We start from the raw sequence: 23,619 nt of genomic DNA, 5'->3' as shown, positions 1-23,619 counted from the left end.
CAGTCTTACTCACAGTGACGGCATGCACGGTGTACCCCAGCCCTAGCTGTCGGCAGGCCACCATGGCCTCCCTTGTGGTCCATCCTTCACTGCACACAGTGCCCCACTTGGACCCAATTTTAACCTCTACCCGACCCTCATTCCTCGTCCGTCCACCGGCGATCCGGATCTGCAGAAAAGCCCTACGGGATGTCAGCATGCAAGCATGCAAGTCTGCGCCCTCAAACTGTGCTATGAGGACCAGCCTCTCAGCCTCTGTGTAAAAATAGACCGTGGTCAAGCCCAAAGCCTGCCATTACTGTTTTGTCATTGACCAGACTCGAATGCAAGGCAGTGAGCAGCCAAATAATCACCAAGGGCATAGATGGTGGACTGTTCTTCCAGAGAAAAGATCTCATACAGTAAATTGAGGTCAGTGAGAGACAACGGTTTTGTGGGGAAGAACAAACTTATCCCCAAGGTTCTGAAACACACCAGGCCGCGCTCTGAATGAAACATCTGAATCTGGTGAATCCACCTCACACAGGTTGGCTCTAGCAGTGTAACCTCTGTGCATGTGTTAGCCAGTTTGAGCAGGGTTAGATGACAATTCTAGCGTCAAGGGGAGCTGATCCGACAGCCCACCAGCTTGGCGGGCGACCTACTTGCAGGCCGTGGTTAGCGTAGCCCAGCCCCAACTGCCTGCAGACCACCATGGCCTCCCGCGTGCTCCAGCCCTCTCCGCAGACCAGCCCCCAGCCCTGCGTCCCGTTCCCGTCGGTGGTCATCACCTCCACGCGACCCTCGTAGCGGGTGCGCCCACCTGTGATGCGGACCTGCGGGGGCGAGGGGGTGTTTGGAGTGGCAGAGCAGCACAGAAACTCAGTGGCCTCAGATTCCAACATAGCCTGCCTTATAGCCGTATCCAGCTGGAAGTATCTATAGCCCAATCAGATACATCCTGGCCCAGCTGCTAGGCATGTCGAGAATCAGAGTTTCTGAAGCATGTAAACGAGCAGCAAGCTCTACTTTTACGCAAAATTGAAGGCACTGGTATATTGAGACATTTTATATAACCCTTTATATTAATATTACAGTGTACAGGTGAGAAATTATGCAAGCATTTTACTCTCAGCAAATAAACGTTAATTTCCCTCTTATCTGACAGCTGAAAACAAGTTTATATATGTGCATTCTTGCAGCCTGTGGTTATAATGACCATTGTATAAGTGTCAGCATTTTCATTGTAAATTCATTTTAAACAGCAGTAAAACATTTCAGCAGCTGGAATATTTTGAGACTGATGGTGGAAAACATTATTTGATATTTATATGCACACTTACTGTATGCATACCCACAAGTTTAAAGTTATATTAGGACCCAGTGTGTTATTGTTTTAACTACATGGCTTTCCCATTGCCTTCAAATCAAATGTGATTATAATTCGTCATTGGTTTGTTTAACACTGGGCCTTGGTGTCTCTCATGGTCTTTACTACTCAGCAGATTGAGCAAAGCCACTGAAATAAGCACGGGCACTTCAATTACCACACATCTACTGAGCACTTCCAAACAATGTAATCAATTGGTTTCATGTGATGTTACCCCCCTGTATTTTCTGCCATGTGAGGTCCAAGTGATTATGCCATCTAACCAATTTGGTGGCACTTGTTTGGAGTTAGATGCAGCAGGCAATAGGATGCCGGTGAAACCAATGAAAATTGCTGTCCTGGGAAAGACTACGCATAAATGCCAATACCGACAATGGTCAGATAAAAGTACCAAATCATTTATGTTCATAAATAATTTATGTTATAAATGTATTTGGTTATTGATTTGCAAAACTGCTCATAAAAGAACAGATCTGAACTGATGTGACTGACTAAACTTAAAGAGAAATGACTTTTCTGATTGGGGAACAACACCATTTATGCATGAATGGCGTATTTGACATTCCACTGTATGATAAATAAAACATTTGTGTCTCTTAAAAAAAGTGTAATTGTTTTTCAGTTGCACTTGATGTGAATATTAAGATGAATCTTTGATTAAATTATTGTACACATTTTCAAATTATGGTGAGCATTACACCGTCACTTAATATGGGACACAGTGCGTAACATTTCAATAAATTATTCACAGAAATGTACAATCAAGGTATTACCATGATTACCATACACTGTGGATAGGCCAACACAGCTTTCATGAGATATGGCAGTCACACTGATGTGTAAGTACAGTAACATCCCTGCTAAAAAACAGCTTTGAAAGAGTTGCCTGACGCAGATGGTGCGATGCAGACAAGATGGCGGCGTTTCTGACCGCTTTCTCGTATTCCATGTAGGGAACGTTGCACCTCACAGAGGCGTCCTTCTCATGCTTGCAGGTCTCCGACGTGACGTTCTTGTAGCGGCAGTTCCAGATGGTCCGCTCCAGACCACTGCACTGGACTTCATTCAAGTGGATGGGTCCCACATCTGCAGGTAGCATGGCACAGCTGATCAACACGTGTTCCACTCCTCTGTGTGATTTGTGTCCATCCCCAGACATAGCAATGAGCCAAAATATCAATCCCCTTTAATCTGATACACTGCCATATATAGAACTTGAATGTATGTATTAGTCAGACATTATTGTCAGATATTATACATCTGGATTTTATTTATAGTTTTAAGTACATACATAGATCAACAATTGTATCTTTTCAATGAACTGTCAAACATGAGACATTTATATGATGAGTGCACATTGTGTAACAGTGTAACATGGTGAAGGAACTGGATGTCTATGAAGATGGTAGTGGTGGGCCCATACTGTTGTGCTCATGGGTGTGGCATGCAACCTGAATGGCTCCACTCAATAAATCCTGAATCAATGGGAACGCAATTAAGCTACAGTACATAAATAAGCCTGAATAAGGGTGCTGCATAACTATAATAAGAATAGGTTGTTACAGTTGAAGACCAATAAAGTATTTTTATAATAACTATACATAACTTCCTATTGCAAAGACAGAAATATATGCACTGCAAAAAAGGGAAGCATATCCTTGAAATACCTTGCAAGTCTGGAACTCACAGACATACCAACAACCTCAAGCTTATACTGTGAACATAGAGACAGATTAATATTCAATAATATCACCCCATCCCAACCACACACACACACACACACACACACACACACACACACACACACACACACACACACACACATTTGCTGTACAAGTGAGCTGTGTACCTAAAACAACCACACATTATCTGTCCCAGTCCTATTGAAAATAGCCCCCTTGTCCACTTCTGTCACTCTTGGAAACTTTCAATACCTGTGGTCTACCGGGCACAACTTACTGTAATAACAAGTTATTTGGTACATGCAGGGAAATATAGAAAATTCTGGGAGAATATTTTCTTATCCATTTTACATCCCAAGAAGGTAAATGTAAAATTACAGTAGGTAAGAACCAATAGCACATACCACAATTCCCAGAAATTCTTATGGTTCAATCTGAGTTACACAGAGGTCACATTAAAAGCTATGCTACCCTTGTGTACATTAACTCATAGTAATGGAATGTATAAGATGTAAAACTCTAGGAACTGTGGGTGACATAACATAAAGAACAACATCCTTGCAAATGCATAATATAGAAAACTGATCAGGGTTTATAACTGATAAGGCTTTACAGGGGTTTCCACAGGACCTTGCCCACAAACTAGATGTGCCTACAAACTCCAGCCAGGTAGAGCAGCATGCTGTGATCTCTCTCAAACTTTCTGGTATTCCCCAAAGAGAGCAAAAAAACCTCATCAACTCCCCGTTAGGACTAACAAATAATTACAGAATGTCAGAATGCCTTTTTGAAAAATGTTGGGGATGTTTGATGTATTGCCCAGGTCCATGGTTGGGAGACTTTAAAAAAATGCCTTTACAAAAGTTGGACAGTTGTGCATTTACTCAGAGAAAAGACATGGGATTTAGCCTTACAATGTTCAGTACCATTTAGGCGACATGGCTCAGGCGGTAAGAGCAGTCGTCTGGCAGTCGGAGGGTTGCCGGTTCGATCCCCCGCCCAGGCTGTGTTGAAGTGTCCCTGAGCCACCTAACCCCCAAATGCTCCTGACGGGCTGGTCGGGGCCTTGCATGGCAGCCAATCGCCGTCGGTGTGTGAGTGTGAGTGTGTGTGAATGGGTGAATGGGTGAATGGAGAAGCATCAATTGTACAGCGCTTTGGATAAAGGCGCTATATAAAATGCCTGCCATTTACCATTTATCCAAGACACACAGGAGAGAGGCGGTGGGCCTGTACTTGCCCAGACACTCCCAGATGATGACACAGCCACATTGCATCCCACACAATTTGACCCTGCTGCCTATTTGAGACCTGTCAGCTGGCACTGGCATCGTTTGCTATCCCATTCCATCCATCTGACTCACTGTCTGTTTACTTTTAGCAGCACCCTGCTGCACACACACAGCCGATGGCATTTTCTCTACGCTTCTCCTTCCCTTCCAGAAATCCTGTAGGCCAGGGGGCAGCTTAGCTTCTCCAGTAACTCCAGTCCACCACAGCACCTTCCCAACATCACTAGCTCACTGCTCTATGCATAGTGTGTGATCTGGAGTGCATGTCTTCTCTATATGTCATAAGCTGGCTGAGTTCCAAACCAATGTTCCACTCAAAGCCTAAGAATGTGCAGGCTCTGCACATAAATAGCTGTTTTTTAGGGAGTTCTGGGGCTCTATTGTATAACATTTCCTTGCACACAGGTAGCTATAAAGTCTATAAAGCATTTTCTTGATCATTTCAGGAAAGGCACGCGTTTGCATTGTCTTAGCATTCCGTTTCATATGTTGGCTACGTAGTAGCAATATAAAAACTGCGCTTTCCATGTATTCCACAGTGATATAAAGAAGATGAAAAAGAAAGGCATTGCCGCTGTATCAAGCCAACTCGTTTGGGCATAGACAGTAGGATAGCAATTACTCCACTAAAATGTAGGTGTATTAGCACATAGACTGATAAAGATATAGCTAAAGATTGAAAGCAGCAATAACTATGTGAATGCTATCAAATGCAATCAGATTGTATTAATTAGCCTATTTTTTACTCCAATCCAAAATCCTAAATCCAATAAACATAAAGAAAGCCTTTCTGTCCAAGAGCTGCAAAACAAGCAACAATCCCATTTTAAAACCTGGAGCTGATCAGAAGCCAAATCCCGTGTAATTACATTTTCAAACTTAGCAATACTTGCTAATTGGTAAGAGGAAGTCACTGAGTATCAGTGGCCAGCAGGAATGTGGCACCTTGACGCTAGTCTGCTGAGTTATTGGTCTACTGTACAGAACTGCTGTTTGAGCCAAAGTGTCAAAATCTGGGATGGCATAAAGGTTTGCTGAGCAGTGAACCAGATGCACCTGGCTCTGGATTCTGTCATAGTAGAGCCAATGGTTTTAGAGATGTACCTTTAGCAGTGATGTACATTTAACAGTAAAAAAAGTACAGTCTGAACACCACTCTCCCTGCTTTACTGCACTCGGAAACACCACTACACAGCTTTACTGCTTATAAGCCTCTTTGTAAGATAGCTTTGATAATACTGGCTTTTATCAGTTCGGGGTCCTCACTTTGGCCCATTCGGGCCCCCCGCAGGGCCTCCTTGGCGCTACCGAAGCCCAGGTCCCTGCACACCACGCTGGCCGCTTGCAGGTTCCAGTGGTCATCGCACACCGTGCCCCACTCGTTATTCTTCAGCACCTCCACGCGCCCTTCCCCGATCTTAGCGCCCCCCTTCAGCCTCACGGTGCTCTGCAAGGAAAGCACAGGTTGCAGAAGGTCTTACTGACCTGCACTTCAGAGATGGAGCACCATAAAGCTCTACAATACAGCCCTTTCAAATAGCTTCCATGGCTACATTTTCATTTTCCATCCCTTCCAGGCCTTTAGCATTACCGTTATTTTCAGCTTCTTTTTCCGGTTGTTGACGTGTGAGAACAGGGGGCCGGGCACGCAGCTGACCACGGCCGGCATGCCGCCCTCACAGGGGGCGCTGCCATTCCCCTTGCTGAACTCCAGGGGGCAGGCGGACAAGTGCACCTCCGTCCCCAGGCAAGCTGCCGAGCGGATCCGGTAGAAGTTCTTCTGCCTCTCTGTGAACAGCCTGAGGAGGAGAGACTTCACTGTGAACCTCTCACTGCGACGGATCTCAGAAAAGCCATTAGAGTGAAGGACTTATTACTGGTGATCTTAGATCAGCCTCGCAGTGAATGCGCCATTAAACCACACCTGAGATCAGCGTTAACAGTGAAGATTTCATGAAAGAAGATCTGAGATCAGCCTTCAGTAAGGCTTCATCGCCGTGCAGCACATTCTTCATGCTCACTGAAGATCAATATTTCACACGTGGATATTTACATCAGGTTCTCTGCAAGAACTGCGTCACATTGAACAAAAACTGATCCATACATGACTGACAAAACACTAAACAACAGCATCATGAGTGCAGCGTTCATATAAAACACATAAAAAGCAGATCAGCATGTCCATACCTATTCTTGGACTTGCATGAATGTTTAATGACACCATTGTTTTCACTTTCAAGCACTGGAATCCTAGAGGTGGTGGGACCTATAACAGCATTCCTGAGATCCTGAGCACTTCATCTGTTCCACAATCACACATTCCATGGCCCATGGTCTCAACCCACCATCAAAGCAGCCTTTATCTCAGTGATCGGAATGTGAACCAGCCCCTAACATCCACTGTTAAGATGACCAAACCAGACTAATCTTCAGTGTAGATCATGTTAATCTGCATGGCATTATCAGCCGTAATTCATCTAATCGGCACCTCTGGGTCCACACACTGGATCTCAATAAAATACTCTTTTGCTAATTATAAAATCACAATCATCAAAGAAATACTGCTTTAATAGCTCATAATTATAATATAAATTCAGTAAGTACAGTACATAGTTACTTATTCAGGAAACTAGATTGCACACAAAATTACACACACACACACACACACACACACCCAGGCATGCACGTACACACACACACACACACACACACACACACTCACACATGCACACACTGTATTTTTTCATGTACAGTATTTATAATGTAGTAAAGAACAATTGAATAAAGAAAGCATATTCAGTGACAGTCTACACAGGCCTCTCCTTCTGCATTCCTTTATAAAGCTTACTAAATTATACACAACCACAACAACTTACAAACTACACAAAATCAGTATACTCTACTGCACCAAACCAAATACATGGACATAGGTTGCCCTCAATAATGTAACTTAATTAAGCAATGCAACCCTGCTTCAGCAAGATAATCAGTTTAAATGCATTTCATTTGTATTTAGCAGTCCCTTGGAATGAGCAAGGATTATGGGAAGGGTCAGAGTTCAGGGAAAAGAAAACAGTAAGCTGCTGGCAGAAATATGCCAATTGGTTCCCTGGGGGCAAACCAGTCGTCCCCATCTTTCCCCAGATTACCTTTTTCCTGCCCAAGAGTTGTTCTTTGGAGACATAGGGCTAAGTTTAGGTTTGGGGATGGGTTTCTGCCTGCAAGGTAAACATTCATTAGCAATCCAAATGTGGGATGACAAAATCACTTAGCAGCCAGAAAGAAGTTGATAATATTTACTTTTATGCAGCTGTGAGGCAGTTTTTTTTATGCAGGCATTTTGACACTGAAAATACTGCATCAATCAAGGAGTAGTATTTTAATTACACTGCATGGTGTATTCCTGGTTTATTAAGGATTATAACAGATTGCAGAATTTTTTATATCCACACCAACACACCAGGCATTTATTAGTCTTGGTTATTTGTTTAAGAAAAATTTAGTTCCCTCAGCTACAAGCAATTTTCTATGTGAAGGGCTACAGTACTTAGTGCAGTTCTTACAATCTTCCTGTGACCAGATGATCATGTTTACTATTGAGGACTTTTTCAGCAATTTCAGTCAACCTCTTTCAAAAGAACATTCATTTTCCACAGCAGATTACAGAAGATTTTGCATTAGTCTGGGGACAGACTAAAAGTGAACACATTTTGGTTGCATACTTGGTCCTGATATGAAGTGGCATGAATTAAAGGGAATGGCTAAATAAAATGGTACATTTCATTTAAGATTAAGCTGTAATTCAGCATTTATAATTAAGCAAAAACAGCAGACTAAATTACTTGTAAATTCACCAAGCCTGCCAAGCATCACAGCAATACTCTTAGAAACCAAGTATGCAAAAATGTTCTGAAGTCTGTTATTCACGGTGTATTATGGTCATTGATGAGAGAGATAATACACAATGCCAACATATACCGCACGGAACAACAGGAATTGTAATCATTTACTGCTCATCGTGAGGGTTTTAACTCCAGGAAATTGAGCTATGGGTATCTGCACATTACTGGAGTTCACATACTTAACATGTATGGCAGAATATATAAAGGAATGGGCAGTGTGTGGTAATTTTTCCACTGTTGTTCCGTAACTAGCTGCAGGCCTAACCGCACATGGTCACCCAATGCCCTGAGGGCTCAGCTGCTCATGGTCCAGTCTGGTTCAACAGCCTCAGACCATAACTAATCTCAGACGATAATCCATAGCAGGTGTTTGAAGAAATTCCGACAGTGGGTCAACAATCCCATACCAGCCTGCTGTACAGCTTTAGTGCTCGCATCTTCAAAACTTGAATGCTAATTTTCAATTATTACCAGTTAAAATTGAATCACAAGCACATGGATTAATTATGAATTATCATATTTTAAATGGTCACCAAGTAACAGCGTTACTGCTTGCAGCTTGAGGCCTTCAGACACATTGAGTTACCATTCTGAGGTTTCTGAATAACAGCTTGACATCCATAGATCCACTATGCAGGATCTGCAAAAATTCTATGGAAAGGGGCCATATACTGTATTAGCATAAATGTTAGTTTGAGTTTTATTTTTTCTAGACTACAGAAATGAACACACACACATTTTCTAGTGGGGAAACAGCTGTGGTTTCCCCTTCAGAATATACCTGGATCCAGCTGAACCATTACCCTTGGGTTTTGCCCCTGTAGCTCTTTTAATTCGTCTGCAAGAGTGAAGCAGACAAAGCATGTAAGCCTACAATGCACACCTCAGCAATGAGCTTTGACGCTTTGAAAAAAGACATTGGTTCAGCATCTCCACTGATGGAGATATACACAGCTTTGACATTGCCTTATGGTAATACAAACCACAAAATTGTGATTTTCACAAGAAACACAACAATCAACATTAGCATGCAATGGATAAAACAGCATGACGCAGAATGAGACATGGAGCAAATATTCCGGCTGGATACAAAACTATATCAGCAACATCTATAACACTGACATAATAGGGCAGGGCAGTTTCCATAGCTGAGATATATGTTCCATTACTGATTGATTCAACACAAACAAAAGAGAAATTCCACCAAAATAAAAATAATGAGCAATAAAAAAACATGAAATCATTTTCTTACTCAGTTCTAAATTCATATAAAATCATGAGTAAAAAATGGTAAAGTGACTATTCCAGCAATTTCAACATTCCTCACAGAAATTTCACAGTTCATCACAACAGATTACAGCGTCACAGCATTTCTTCAGGTCACATGCTGCACAGAGCCAATCCAATGACAGCAGGCTGGAAAAAAGCCACCTTATTACCAGCAGGGCTCCAAGTAGTTCAGCCAAGTGGCTACAGTGGTCAAGAGAGAATAACACGCCTACAGCATTTCTAAAAAACAATAATTCACCAGCAGAGAGGAATTTGTTCTAGTGGGGAAAACACACCAAAAACAGATATAAGCAAAGTACGTAAGGCTTTCTGTCAGGTTTTCAATGCAGGACCTACACACTTACTATATTCACACATCATTCAAAGAGGACAAACAGAATGTCTCTGGGAGTGCATTCATTCTGCTATGAATATTAGTTTTCATCCCCCATTGAATATTGAATGAGTATCGGCTTTCCAGATTTCATTAGCAAAAAACTTGCAGCGAACAGTGGTTCCGTGGGTGAAAACACCTTTTTAATGAGAGGTCTGAGGAGAATGGGCAGACTCATACAAGCTAATATAAAGGCCAAAAAATGCTCAAATAACAGCTGTGCACAACAGTGATGTGCATAAGGGCATCTCTGAATGCACAATGTGTCGAACCTTGAAGCATTTCAGCTTCAGCAGCAGATTCTGACATTGTTTGTCTAATGTATGAATCATTTTTCTGTTTTCCACTGTTGAGTGCTTCGACCTGTTGGTTTCCCTGTATGAAAAGCACAATACATTAAAAGTGTATTTTATCATTAGGTCAGGTTTCAGATTTGGTAGCATTCATACCGAAGGAATGAATAACCAAGCGTAGCATTTAACTGTGTACACATTCTTCCTGAATGCTTTAATCTTAAAATGTTCTTAGCTACAAAAATGCAAAAGAGCATTCCGGGACTTCTCTAGTACGCAGTAATCATAAAGCAGCAGCAGTGAGGAAAAATAAAGATGTGCATCTAAAATGGAGGGCGGTAGGGAGTGGTTAACGAGGAAATGTAGTTTCAGTCATACACTTCACAACTGTAATACACATTCTGGCTCTGGGTAATCTCTAGGCAGCCATAATACCAGAGTCATTACAATGAGTAAAAGTTAAAGAACATGCAGCTTGAACCAATAAAAGGTTCCGCTTTCATTTATAAGTGTAATGTTTAATTCAATCTATAATACCACTGTGGTATATCTTTTATGAGTCTGTACACATCAGCTAATGAAGTTTAATAGTACTGCCTATCTCATTGCATTGCTTCTTGTAGTTTCAACAGTCAGTATAGCTGCCTCCATTGCTTAGGCCCTCCTGCTCTACTGAATATTGCATAGCTTCCCCTCTGTGCAGATTCTTTCACTGGCCCTAACACAGTCTCCCAAAAAAGAGATTTTTCAGCCAGGACTTTTTTTGGGGGAAAAGACGATGTCTGGAACGATGAGCTCAGAGACATAAAACTGAGAAAGTAGCCAGACATGGGATTATGGCTTTACTCTAGGTGTTGCTGAATGTCTGTTTACCAAACAATCAAGAATTGCAATAAACAGAATTGGCATGTAGCAGGGTTGCTATGGTCCCACGGGTGGCCACAATAGCCCAGATGAGCCAGACTTAACTGAAACAATGATCCTTTTTTTCCAAAGGTGAGTCACAGTCTGTGCTCGTATGTAATTGTTCTTATAAAAGGCAATATTTAGACTTTCTGTGCCAGCCAATTATTTTCATTTATCCCATTACAACGTGACTCCTTTGGGGAGAGAGTGCCAGGGATGTGCTAAAATGTGCTTCTGGACCTGATCAGGAACCAGTTCAAAACTAGTAGGGATTTGAAAAATGTTTGCATAAAGGATTAGGGACAAATTATTTTTCATTTCATTTAATTCTTAACAAAAATAGCGTATTAATGCTTTTGTTCCAGCAAGCAGCCCACATACATTAATGGAATAACAGTTAGAACAAAATGTAGAAACCAGAGAATGGCCTACAGCAGTGAGCAGACCACACTCACAATGGCAGAGGAGACCTGCCTCTATATGTCTGCCATAGAGTGCTGTACTTGTATGCAGATACAAGCGATCACTACCCACATAAGATACCCACCAGAGAAAGGACTTTAAAAGACATCCGGTTCACATCCTCAGCCACTTTAAGACACAAAATAGATAGACCAACATACAGTAGATAAGTGTTGGGTGGGTACAGATGGCAGCTTTCCATAATTAAATATCTGTAAATGATGGTGGTTGGAAAAACAGTGGTTGAAAAAAACTGAATATAGTGTGTTGCCATATCTCCAGCAGTGACATGCAAGAGGAAAATACAATAAATATAAGAAGAGTACATTCATGAAGAATAAATCTAAGGTGGTGACCCTGAAGGTTTTGGCTGTGGAACGTAATTTCCAAGCATATGCAATCTGCCAGACTGCAGTCCCACAGTCTATGGACATTATCTCATTAGTCTCACAATTTTACAGCGAGCTATCTATATGGATTCAATCACCATCTATTCTCCGTCTGAATATCACTTCCATGTCTGTGAAACTCAACACTAATAGCCCATTTACAGTACCATACAGCCACTATGGAAATATGGAACCTTCATGCACAACAATGACAAATCCTACCATTCAGGTACTTCAGGTACTTGCATTTAAACCAATTGTTTTTGCCTGCCAGATGTATTGGAAAGATGAATTAATGGAATGCTAATGTAATCAACTGAATCAACTAAATGCCGGCACCAAAGAATGTATCAGAAATGCAACCTGAAAAATGTGCGCTGGAAATGTGCTTTGTCAATGGAGGACGTAGCAACGACACAAGCTTATCATCTACCTTGGGGATAAAGAAATAAAAGAATAAAACTGACATATAACTGACATATAACAAATAATAAGGTATTGTATGAGCTTTGTTCAAGGAAACAGAAAAAGCTTACATGTAGACAATAATATGCAGGTCTCCGTGTTAAATCAGAACGACAAGAGTTGAGATTCCTTGTTTCAGGCGCAGGCTGCTTGACTTCTGCCTGCCTGATGGCAGTTTGAATGGCATGTTAACTTTGGACACATTCTCCCTGCCAGATTTTCACAAACCACCGTGAGAAAACATTCTCTTTTCCTTCACACAGGTGTTAACCATTGGCACGAGAGCTACAGATAACGCTCTCAAACCAGGAGCTCAGCAGTGCACTGCTGGGTGTAGTGGCATGGTCACCAAGCTACTATAGTGAATAGACCAGCTGAAAATAAAATGGGTGCATTAATTCCTGTTCATGTTCCTCAAAGCAAGTATTTCTTCTGCACTCCCAAAATAAGTTTACTTTCTGAATTTCTTTCCATTGAGTGCTTCCCAGGTACACAGACCCATTTTCAAACGACAAGCTCTTTCTGTACTGCACTTTTTGAGAAAAGTAGGGACACAGGCAAAAAATACTGAATCCCTAAATCTGTGATTGACTTGATTTAATTATTGACACATGTCACATGATACATACTTCATAGCAGAGGACATCCAATGCTGTGTTTTTGTGCGTATGCTTGCTATTTATAAGTAACTGTAATCACATTTCCATCGTAGTTCATATTTATTGTCAGCACATATGGTATGAACATTACTCAAAATTAATTGCATATTATTCCTCGCTGAAGTACGCTGACAATAGATGCATTCACTGCCATACTGCGACCATTTTGAACTGGACATTCAGGTTGGCACGTTATCCAAATTCACCACTGTTCTTTATACAGAAGGGATGGGTGAAATGTGGACATTTAGCACCTGTAAAAACACCACTGACACTGAGTGGGACGATGCAGCCTGCCTTGTGAAGTGGTCTCCTCAACGCCAAACAGAGATCCACTGTGAGTTTTCTGCTTCAGGGCACATAATGGCTATCCTTGTTAACCTTCATCTGTTTGAGATTAGCATGTGAAATGATCTCACCCCTTTAGTGAGATCCATAGCATTGCATAAGAGCAGAAGCATCATTACAGCTAATATATTTGCAGTAACACTGACCAGAAAATGTTCATCTAGGCAAAGCTTTAGGCAAAAATCCAGCTGGCAATGTGTGTAGACATTATTTGATTTCATAGCCATTAGAATCTTCTAGCTAATTATAGCTATGTTAAACTCTAACAGGGTACATATAGTATTATAGAGTACAGTGTGATATGTGATTGTTCAAAATGTGTATTTCGATGACAACTCAGCTGTGCAATTTATAAGTATCCAAATGTTTTTGATTACACAAGGAAGCTATGCAGATGAATGGCCATTTTTGGATCAATGTTTATACAGACAATGCCTAATACAGATGTGCTTGTGACACAGGTGTCATTTGTTACACACTTAGACACACATTCCAAAATAGTGAGCAGGAGGTGCCAGAGGCCAGTTCTGGGGTATTATATATGTTCCTTGAACAGCACTTAATTGTTACTTTTTTCTGAAGAATGTTTGGTTGCATTTCACTGTGAGCAAATGCATAGAATACAACAGAATAATAAACATACAACAGAAACAAACTTAGGATGAATTGTTTTATGTTTAATTAAATGCACCAAGCAACTGACCTAAGAGTTATTTTGAGGATTGATCTTAATACCATATTATTGTATATTTTGTATATTTTGTATTGAGAGTATGCAAACCTTATTCCCCATTTACTGCATTCCCGAGAGTAACATTGATGTCCTGTTAGTTGCTCTGAATATGTAATGACTGACCTACATTTTTTACGTACTGTAGTACTGCATACGAAATACAACAGTTCTACCCATTCTGTTTCCAAAACTTTCCTAGATAAATAAGATAGCCATGGCCAGCACTTGTGCTAGTGAGGTCTGAATTGGAATTTACTGTACGGTATTTGATTTAGCAAAACATTGCTTCAGAACTTCAAAGTCAGTAGGCGGTGTCGGACGTGCTCAATTTACATAGTAAATCAGACCAAAGCAAACCAGCCAATAAAAATAAACTACAGCAGTAGTTTTGCATGTAGAACACATAGGACCCATTTTGCAGATACAGATTAAGCATAGTCCAAGCCTAAATACATTTAATTTAATGGAGATTCCCCAACAAAACACAATTCATTCCTGGACTAAGGTTAATCTGTGTTTGTGAATCCGGCCCATCGACTAATAACACGCAATAAATAAGCCACTGACACAATTTGATTATATGAGCCCTGCAAGTGTCCCAGTGCATACGATAATGCAGTAGAGCAGGTTTCAGTCCTTTCAGTTTTAAGTTCAGGATCCTCAGGTCCTGCTTTTTGGAATGGGTCCCACAGGCCCATATGGAAAAGATCGCTCCAGCGCAATGGCTGGGAGATGTCTGGCTCCTTCACACACTAACATGCACAGTGAGATTGGACCATTACACTCTGTTCCACTCACTTATTTTTTTACAAAAGAGGAAAAAACATCAAGCAAAGAAAATAGATTGAGAGTTTGATTTGATTTGATAACTATTCACTGAGAAAGCAAGTGGGAACATGACCAGCTTTAACTGTGAATAAAACTTGTATTCAGCCCATGGAATACATTTACTGTAAGAGTTGCAAACGGCGCATGTTTCAACTGGGTTAACTCACACAAGACGACGCTTATGAGAAGTAATTCCACCATTGCATACCATACAGAAGGAAACACACATATTTATTCATTCAAAAGTAAATATATCCATCCACAGGGAACAGACAGTCGCCCCACTTCCCTGTAGCATATTTCATGGCCTACCACAGTCAAAAGTAGGTCACTTAGCAAGGTAAGAAACCTTGGTCTTTTCACACTACTATGCACCCGTTTGTCTCAATATCAATATAATTTCTTTATTAGTTCAATGGTTCAGACCCATAAGCCATTAAGAAAGGCTTCTTGCTCAAAAAGGACTGCTATGATGAAGATGCGAAATGCTGCTAAGATAATTTTAATAAAAATATTATGAATGAATGAACTAATACCCATTGTAAAATAATATGTGGTCTTTCTTATTCTGAAATAGTTGGTATCTTTGTGTTTCTGAGTTCTCGCTCTTGGCATTTCCTTAGCCTGGCCATAAAGAAAGAGAAACTGTAATGGATGAGCCTGCATCCCTTTAATTAAATTAGAAAACTGTGATTACATGTTCCTCGACATGCTGTGAAAACATCCACTTGGCATTCTGGAGCCTGCAGACAGGCATAATGGATACTTCACCATTTTAAAAATAAGACAGCTCAAAATGATTGTCTGCCAGGAAGATGGAATGTTCTATGGACTCATAAGCTGTCATTTTTGCACACAGTTTGAATGCAAGCATTTCTTTCTGTTCTTCCCAAACTCTTCGGAGAACCAAATAAATGCAACTTGCATTTTTCAGCACAAACACATTTGAAGGTCAAATCCGGTTAATGGCATAGGGGACTGGCTGCAAAAGCAAATGCTCTCCATCAGAACACCACCACATTTTCCTTTGCATCCCCTACTCAGAAGCAAGAATATGTTCAAACAAGCCGTTCCTTACAACCTAAGAAAAACTAGAACACCAAAGAGCTACTGTATGCCCTCAATAACGCTTTTTCTTCCTCAGTTCTGCCTATTTCCGTGAGACAGCAAACTTTTGCCAGAAGCAAAAACCCAACTTTGCTTGACTTAAATTATTTTTTGAATAAATATGATTATTCATTATCAAGTATCCAATTCACTTGAAGCTGGATGATTCACACATGTACATTCAACCTTGACTCCAAAGGTACTTTAAAATATTGAGACCCATCTAGAGCAGTGAAGAATACTTTGTGGCGTTACTCTAATGACATATTATCATAAAGCATAGAATATGGATTATGGAATATGGGGAATAAGAAGAGAGCCTTGTTCCATAAATGCAATGATAGAAGTTGCAACATTTTTCAGAAAAACCATGCTCCATGTTCAACAGTAGCACACAGAACCACAGTGCTGGGCACTTACTTATAGAAGTTCTTGTTCACCTTCCTCTCAAATGGGAAGCCCATTTGGCCACAGATGACCCGGGAGTTTTTGGGGGTCCAGCCTAGGTCACAAATCTGGGCCCAACCATCCTTGTACTTCACCTCCACGATGCCCTCCATGATCGGCATCCTCTTCTTGGCTACAGACACCACCGACCGCAGACGGACGGCCTCCACCCTGTCCTCCTCCACCTGCATCTGCACAGAAAGCCGGTTCTCCGTCAGCTTTAAATGAGCTTGGTTCCAATTGGTATGAAGAAAAGAACAGCTTCAGGGTAAAATATAATGAATGCAGAAATAAGTATCATGTACAGAGACAGTGTACTGCTGACCTTTTTTAGTGTAAATCCGGTTTATTTATTCAGGAGGAAGTGTGCAACCTCAGTCTGCTGAGGCCCTAGCCAGAGTGAACACACTGCAGGAAGACCAGCAAAAGGCTGATTCATGGCACTAGACTGCGCACTAGGGGTTCATGTGTCTGTCCCCTGTATGTTTGGACACTGAGCCCATGCAACTGAGCCGGGAATGAACCCTGTCCATTTAGAGCTGCTGCTCCTCGGGACGTAAGGGGTGGAGGCTATCTGTCGGCCATGTGCAGCAGCCCCTGGAGTGAGGGAGGCCAGAGGCACGAGAATTCAGCCCCTCGTGGTTTTGGGTTTTTTTTTCATCCTCCACCTCTTATGAAAGCTTTGCTTTTCAGTGAGTGCACCTTCCACTGGGGAAGTGGAGGAGGAGGGAAAGTGTGACTGGCACTGAAAACATTTGCAGATTAAAGCCCGTCTGCCAAAACTCACCGCTGAGCACAAGGAGAGACAGACCTGTGCAGAAATCTGGTTTGTGTTTGTGTCTACAGTAAACATAACATTTCCTAAAATGGCTCCTTTATTACGGGCTAGGATATTTCTAAATATGCTGTAACTCACACCAAAGAGGGAGCCAAGCTCTTTTAAATTGTGAAAATCTGACAAATGTGTGCCACTTTAATTCATCATTCAGTTGAAATATGAGCCAGAAGATACCACAGGATGTTTAAAATAGAGAAAATTAAACAGAAAATCCCATCCTAGCACAGGCCACACACATTTAAACACATATTAGCCACTAGAAGACCTGGCTTACAGGGAGTTACTCTTGTGTATTTTCTCTACAACAGCAGGCAAATGTCAGCCCCATCCCCCAGACAGTATCATGGGAAAAGCCAGAGTTCACTCCCAGTGCAGGGCCTGCCTTTCCGCTTGGATACTAGACAACACTGACCGCTGGCAAGTCCCTCAGACACAGCAATGGGGAGGAGCATTAAGAGAATCATGTACTGTAACTGATAGCAAAGTCCTTATTTGCATGTTTGGGCCATAGGAATAAGGAACTTTCTCAAAGACAGCCAATGGCCTCTCAACCAGCATGAAAACAAACAGAAAATATCTTTCATCCTAAACTACAAGATATTTATAACTCAAATTATTTAGATTGTAAATAGCACATTGAATATAAAAATAAGTGTTCAGGTAAAATGAGATTTGCTTCCTCCAATCCTGGACCATTAAATCTGCTTCCACTAGTATGCATTCCGTGCCAGAACAAAAGGTTTTAAACTCTTTCACTATTGATGCAGAACCAAGTGCCACTCCCTGCCCGATGTGTTCATAACAGCTCCTTCCAGCAGCCCACCTTGAGAGGCAGACACACAAAAGCCTTCTTGGTCATACATGCCAGCCGGCCATGGGATGGTCTCGCTGTGTAAATCAGACTGAGCTAGGCGTGCCATGAAGGGCTTAAAGGAGGGCTAATCTGCAACATATGTTCATGTCTCAAGCAACAGCAGGTGAAATTGCACTTGAGGGGACTGAGGGAACTAGTACTTTGGAAACCAATCCACCAGAAACCACTATGCTCTTCACAGTTTTCATTTTTATTTTTCAAAATGTGCTTTCAAAAGTTACAGGATCACAAGAGCTTTTTAAATATATCTGTGATTTCTCTTATTGCGTGCTGTATTAATTGGTTGCTGGTGTTATTTGGGCTATTCTGTCTTCACAAATTTCTCAGTTCATCCCAGTCTGTTATTTGTACTTGGAGACTCTCCAAGTACAGCCAGTGTCCAGTGTCAAACACAGTGGTTATCCTAATATATTAATAATATATAACATATATATATTTTTGAAATACATTGTGTTGCTCCTACCTCGATGACATTGGAGTCCACAAATCCTGGCAGCCTCTCATCCTTACAGACCACCCCAGCATCCTCGTCATGGGTGCAGTCGCTGTTGCCCCAGCCACGGGACTTACACAGCTCCACACTCTTCTCACTGCCACTGCACTGCATGTTGTCCAGCCAGATCTTTCCTGGGTCACAGGGGGATGCCACACAACAATCAGAGCTCATCCAGCTTGAGACATGTCCACCAGCCACCAGACTCAACCAAACAACCCAGTTAACCAGCTGTGGTGGAAATCCCAGTGTAGGATAAGATCTCCATGGGGCCCAAACTGGGCCCTGTTTTTGCAATTGTCAGAGCACCTTGACAATAGACCTTAACAGAACATTCTAATGCTGCCATAACAATCACTACTATTAATTGAAAGCAATAGAGTTCAAGCACACTGACTAAGACTTAGACGTTGAAAAAGCATGCCAAAAAACCTATTCTTCAAACTGTAACCTCTCATTTGCTCACCATCCATAACCTTTACTGCACTTCCTAGCTTTCCCAACGTTGCTTCAGTACAAATTATTTGTAGTTTTTACTTGATTTTCCCACTACACTCCCCCCACTCACACACCATCCAGCCCTCCCTCCCCTGGTCTCTGTACTTACCGGTGCCTTTGCCATACTTTGCGCTGTGGGTCCAGCCCGTGGCAGAGATGAAGCCCAGGTGGCGGCACAGCACGTTGGCGTTTTCCAAGGAGAAGTCGTCGTCACAGATGGTGCCCCACTCGCCCTTGTAGAAGACCTCCACACGGCCTTCGTAGTGTTTGCGGGGGTAGCCCATCAGCCGGAACCTCAGCTTGTCGCTCTGATTCTGGGGGGAGGGTGTTGTCTGGCTCAGGCTAGAGGGCAGCCATACACCAAGGAGCAGAACCACTGCCACATCCCAATGACACCACGTGGAGATCCTCATCTTTTGTCTTGTAGCTGAGGGGAGAGCCAGAGTTCAGGACATGGATATCCCTGCGGTATGCTGAATGTACTGTAGGGTAGCACATTAGAGCACTTAGCAGTTTCAAAGGGTTGTAATCAATCAATTACCTCGTGGTTGAGTCAATAGACATTGCTCAGATGTATTGACAGATGTATGAGATTGACAGATGTATGTTTTCAGAAAGCAATGTTTTCCTAAAGACATTGCTCTTTCAGACTTAGACTGTCTGCAATTGTCATATTGATCAACCACAAGAATAAAATGGGTACCATGGACAATTACACAATATTTTCACATTGAACTTTCATCAAACTTTCACAATGAACACTCAATAAAAAGATATAGCCAACTTATTTTTCTAGCTTCCTTTTTTGGAACATTTTGAAAAAAACACTTTTCTGAAACGTTTCGTAATTGTAGTATTTACAAAAACACAAGACAACATCCTCAGCTTACAAATGGACCACAACTATTGTTGTGTAATGGCTAATTGAATGTCATTGTTATTTTTATATGCATGTTGTTTCACATGCAATTTAATATTCAATTCAGACATCATTTTCTAATTTGAGCTGGTCTAACTGATCAACCAAATACCAGCTGCTACAAAGCCTAACTTGAGCTGTTTTTTTTCAGCAGGGATCAGCACTGTCTGCATATTTAGTTTAAACCTCCCCTGGCAGAAGAACTATGACAGCATGCACTCAAAGCATATTTGTGATATCATATAATCTCAGCCTGCATTTATTAGATTCATTTTCGAGTCTTCTGCCTGCCACATGTACATAGTGATGACATTTAGTATGTTAGTCAGGGGCTACTGTGGAAATCTAACATTCCAGGAATGCCTACACAAGCTTACTACACAAACTACACAGCACACACTGATGTGAAGACTTGATAGCACCCAAGCACATAACGACTATACCATCCAGACTGACTCCAGACATAAATTATTTTGTAAACTGGTTATACTGCATGGCCCATGAGCCTCCCATTAAACAGGGGTGATATCCAGTAATGGCTACAACCATGCATTTAACCTGTGGTCTGAATGCATGCCTAACCATCAACACAGGAATTCTGGAACTGATCCCATCTGGGCAATGCTTTAAAGAACTCTCATCTGTCAAACGCTCAATCATCCAGTCAATTACCTTTTCCAGATATGACATGTCAAACACAATGTTAAAATAAGACTATATTCCGGGAGAGAATATGTGACCTCCGTCCTTATAACTGGTGAACACTGAGCTTCACTGGAAAGGGGAAAAGTATTTGCAAAGATCCCATTCACCTCAGAGTAACAGGGGGGCACACTACCAGAATTCTGGTTTCATTTCCGTCCTGTCTCAAATTGCCAAAATCACAGATGCACTCAAGGGAACATTAGTTTGCAATGGGAATATTAGCGGGTTAGGGAGATGAGGAAGAACAACACCTCAGAGAATAAGGGATGGGACACACCTTCACCAACAAGAATTATACACAGCCAACAATCCTGGTTACATATCAAATACTGTACAATCTTTCCCAACCAGAGGATATGATGCATGTAAAATATTAAATCTCACAATACAGCTGAATTTAAAGCATTTGGCTGAATTTAAAACATATGCCCTTGTACTCATCTAAGGGAGGTAAGAATAAGCAACATCAAGAATCATTGAGATCATGCAAACATAAAACCGTATACTGTATAACAAAAGGATTTCAATCAGACCAAGGTTCTACCCAAAGTAATCATTTCATTGATTGCCCCTAGTAGCATTCTGGTGCATGAGAAACATGAGAAATGTTTCTCATGAGAAGAAATCTTAAATCTTGAATCTATCATTTTCCACACTGAGAGCATGTCACCTTTGACCTCAAGCTATTTGCCTTGAATGGTTCTGTTGGTCAAGCCCTGTTCTATTCCAATTAGCAGAGCCAATGGAAAACTTACACTGAGGAACCAGTTAACTTTGTCATTTTCACTATCCTTAATCACTCTTCAGTAATTACATGGTTTCCAGAATATTAAAAAGAACACGGAAGAAAAACATCAAGAACACAAAGAGAGGAATCCATGTTCCCGTAAAGTCATTATTTACAGTCTTTAATTACAATATATACGTATATATACCATATAACACAAAAGAGTAATTTACACTTTCAAATGTGTCCCCTTCCATTTTCCGAAACAGCAGGCTTGAATGGTTTAGTAAAAAAACAAGCAGATAGCTCTGATCCCACAGTCTGCCTTTGTTCCCCATCCTCATGAATGAAAATATGTCCAATTTCATCAGCTGAGTCCCATCTCCAGGACTCATTGGATCGGATCTGTTCACACACTTGACTCAAGAGCCGGAAGCTTCTATACTAAAGCAGCCATGGCTCAGGTTGTATCAAAAGATGAAAACAAACAAGGAACAATGTGCTTCGTCAGCAGGGATTCAGTGACAGTCCCGTTACACCACCCGGGACCAGTATGGACTTAGCCCTCAGTCAGAGACAACTTCCCATCACTAATCTAGCTGACACATAATGGACATTTTTGACTTGAAGTAAGTTCAATAATCTGTTTTTTTTTTGTTTGTTATTCTACATTGTTGATTGTGACAAAACCAAGCCTAAAAACACTGATGCTTCACAGTCATATCATTTGCACATTTTAAATATTTTTTTGTTATTCTACCATGTTGATGTGACGTGACCCTCCCCCTCCTTGCGGACATGCTGGGTCAGTAACGGATGCTTGTGAGCAGTGTCACATGGGTTACATCAGTCTATGATACAGCATGCCTGAGTGAGTGAGTGAGTGAGTGAGTGAGTACCCGCAGTGAATTAAGAGGCTTTCTGCCCCCGGCCGCATACACACACCGTGGGAAAAAGAAGGGGAGATGGAGAGGTCAGGAACAGGAGGACAAAACTGAGCTGATGCTTTGTTTGTCTGGATCCAGAAACTTTGATGTACGAACATTCCAGAATGAGATAGCGTAACATAGCATGGCCACATCTAGGCATAAACATGCAGGCCCTCTCTAAAACTACACATTTTTTCATAAAATACCAATCTGTTTTCAGTAGAGTTCCATGTATATGAACCAAGGCTGGGTTATCTTTGAAGCCTGTGCTTGTCAGTGCTTACCATAAATGTTTACAATGAATTACCAGCCTATCTGCCACTCTAACAACAAGACTGTGAACAGATCAAAATAGATTCCAATTTGTGCTTGAACAACCAGTGTTTCCAAGTTGAGAGGGAATGACCGTTTTCCTGGAGAAGACACAGGAGGCAGGAGTCTGCCACCCTGAACCTGATTGGCCAAAGGATCAGTTGGTTTTTGTTTTCACATTAAATCAGCAACCAGTTCGGACCCAAGACACCAGGTGAGCTGTGTTAACAGTGTGATAAACTGCTTTAATTGGCCAATTACAAGCTGAGTAAAAACTAAAAGCAACAGGTCCTGCAGCTTTCCAAGACCAAGGGGCACAAGTGTAGACAGAAAAATGCCCTCTAAGAACAACTAATGTTCGCTATGAAGACTTTTGAGTTGAACCAAATAACAGATTACCCTGCATTGTTTGTTTCCCTGTACTATCTGAGCTGCACATCCTCAATCCCAAATCTTAAGGTATCACTTCTTGACAGCAGTCTGCTGCTAACCACTGCTAGTCCATTTTGTTTCAGGCCTCATTAAAAGAAATGGGCATATGCTCTGGAAATGATATGAAACAAAAGCAGTGGTGGACTAAAACCATGTGTAAGCAATTCAAATACACTAGAGGAGTCAACAATTCAAAATGTTTCCCTGCTGATATTTAACAAAAGTAATCATAAGATAATCAAATCGAATCTTCGAGAAGGCAAAACATATTGATTTAGTGTCTTCTTATGCCCATGTTCAAGTAGCCTACTGTCTAGGAATGGTACCTTTTCCCTCCTTTCACATAC

The 23,619-nt window shown here is 41.4% G+C and overlaps 1 protein-coding gene across 2 annotated transcripts in view; it reads right to left on the bottom strand.

Moving 5' to 3' along the window:
* The window catches only part of loxl3b (lysyl oxidase-like 3b), a 30,668-nt gene that overhangs the window by 5,730 nt on the left and 1,319 nt on the right, over positions 1 to 23,619 (bottom strand). Inside the window, exons 2-10 of one of the 2 annotated variants that reach the window (XM_061247173.1) lie at positions 19,358 to 19,675; positions 18,721 to 18,884; positions 16,519 to 16,736; positions 9,027 to 9,083; positions 7,493 to 7,561; positions 5,935 to 6,142; positions 5,610 to 5,790; positions 2,301 to 2,455; positions 645 to 815 (exon numbers count right to left, since the gene is read on the bottom strand). In XM_061247173.1, coding sequence (XP_061103157.1) covers positions 645 to 815; positions 2,301 to 2,455; positions 5,610 to 5,790; positions 5,935 to 6,142; positions 7,493 to 7,561; positions 9,027 to 9,083; positions 16,519 to 16,736; positions 18,721 to 18,884; positions 19,358 to 19,661 — 1,527 coding nt within the window. In that variant the 5' untranslated portion in view covers positions 19,662 to 19,675. The remainder of the gene's footprint in view (positions 1 to 644; positions 816 to 2,300; positions 2,456 to 5,609; positions 5,791 to 5,934; positions 6,143 to 7,492; positions 7,562 to 9,026; positions 9,084 to 16,518; positions 16,737 to 18,720; positions 18,885 to 19,357; positions 19,676 to 23,619) is intronic. The other variant, XM_061247174.1, reaches the window with a different exon arrangement.

Source organism: Conger conger, chromosome 6 (genome assembly GCF_963514075.1).
Source record: "Conger conger chromosome 6, fConCon1.1, whole genome shotgun sequence".
NCBI lineage: Eukaryota > Metazoa > Chordata > Actinopteri > Anguilliformes > Congridae > Conger > Conger conger.
The sequence above is the reverse complement of the archived record's forward strand: the minus strand, read 5'-3'. Positions and strand labels throughout refer to the sequence as shown.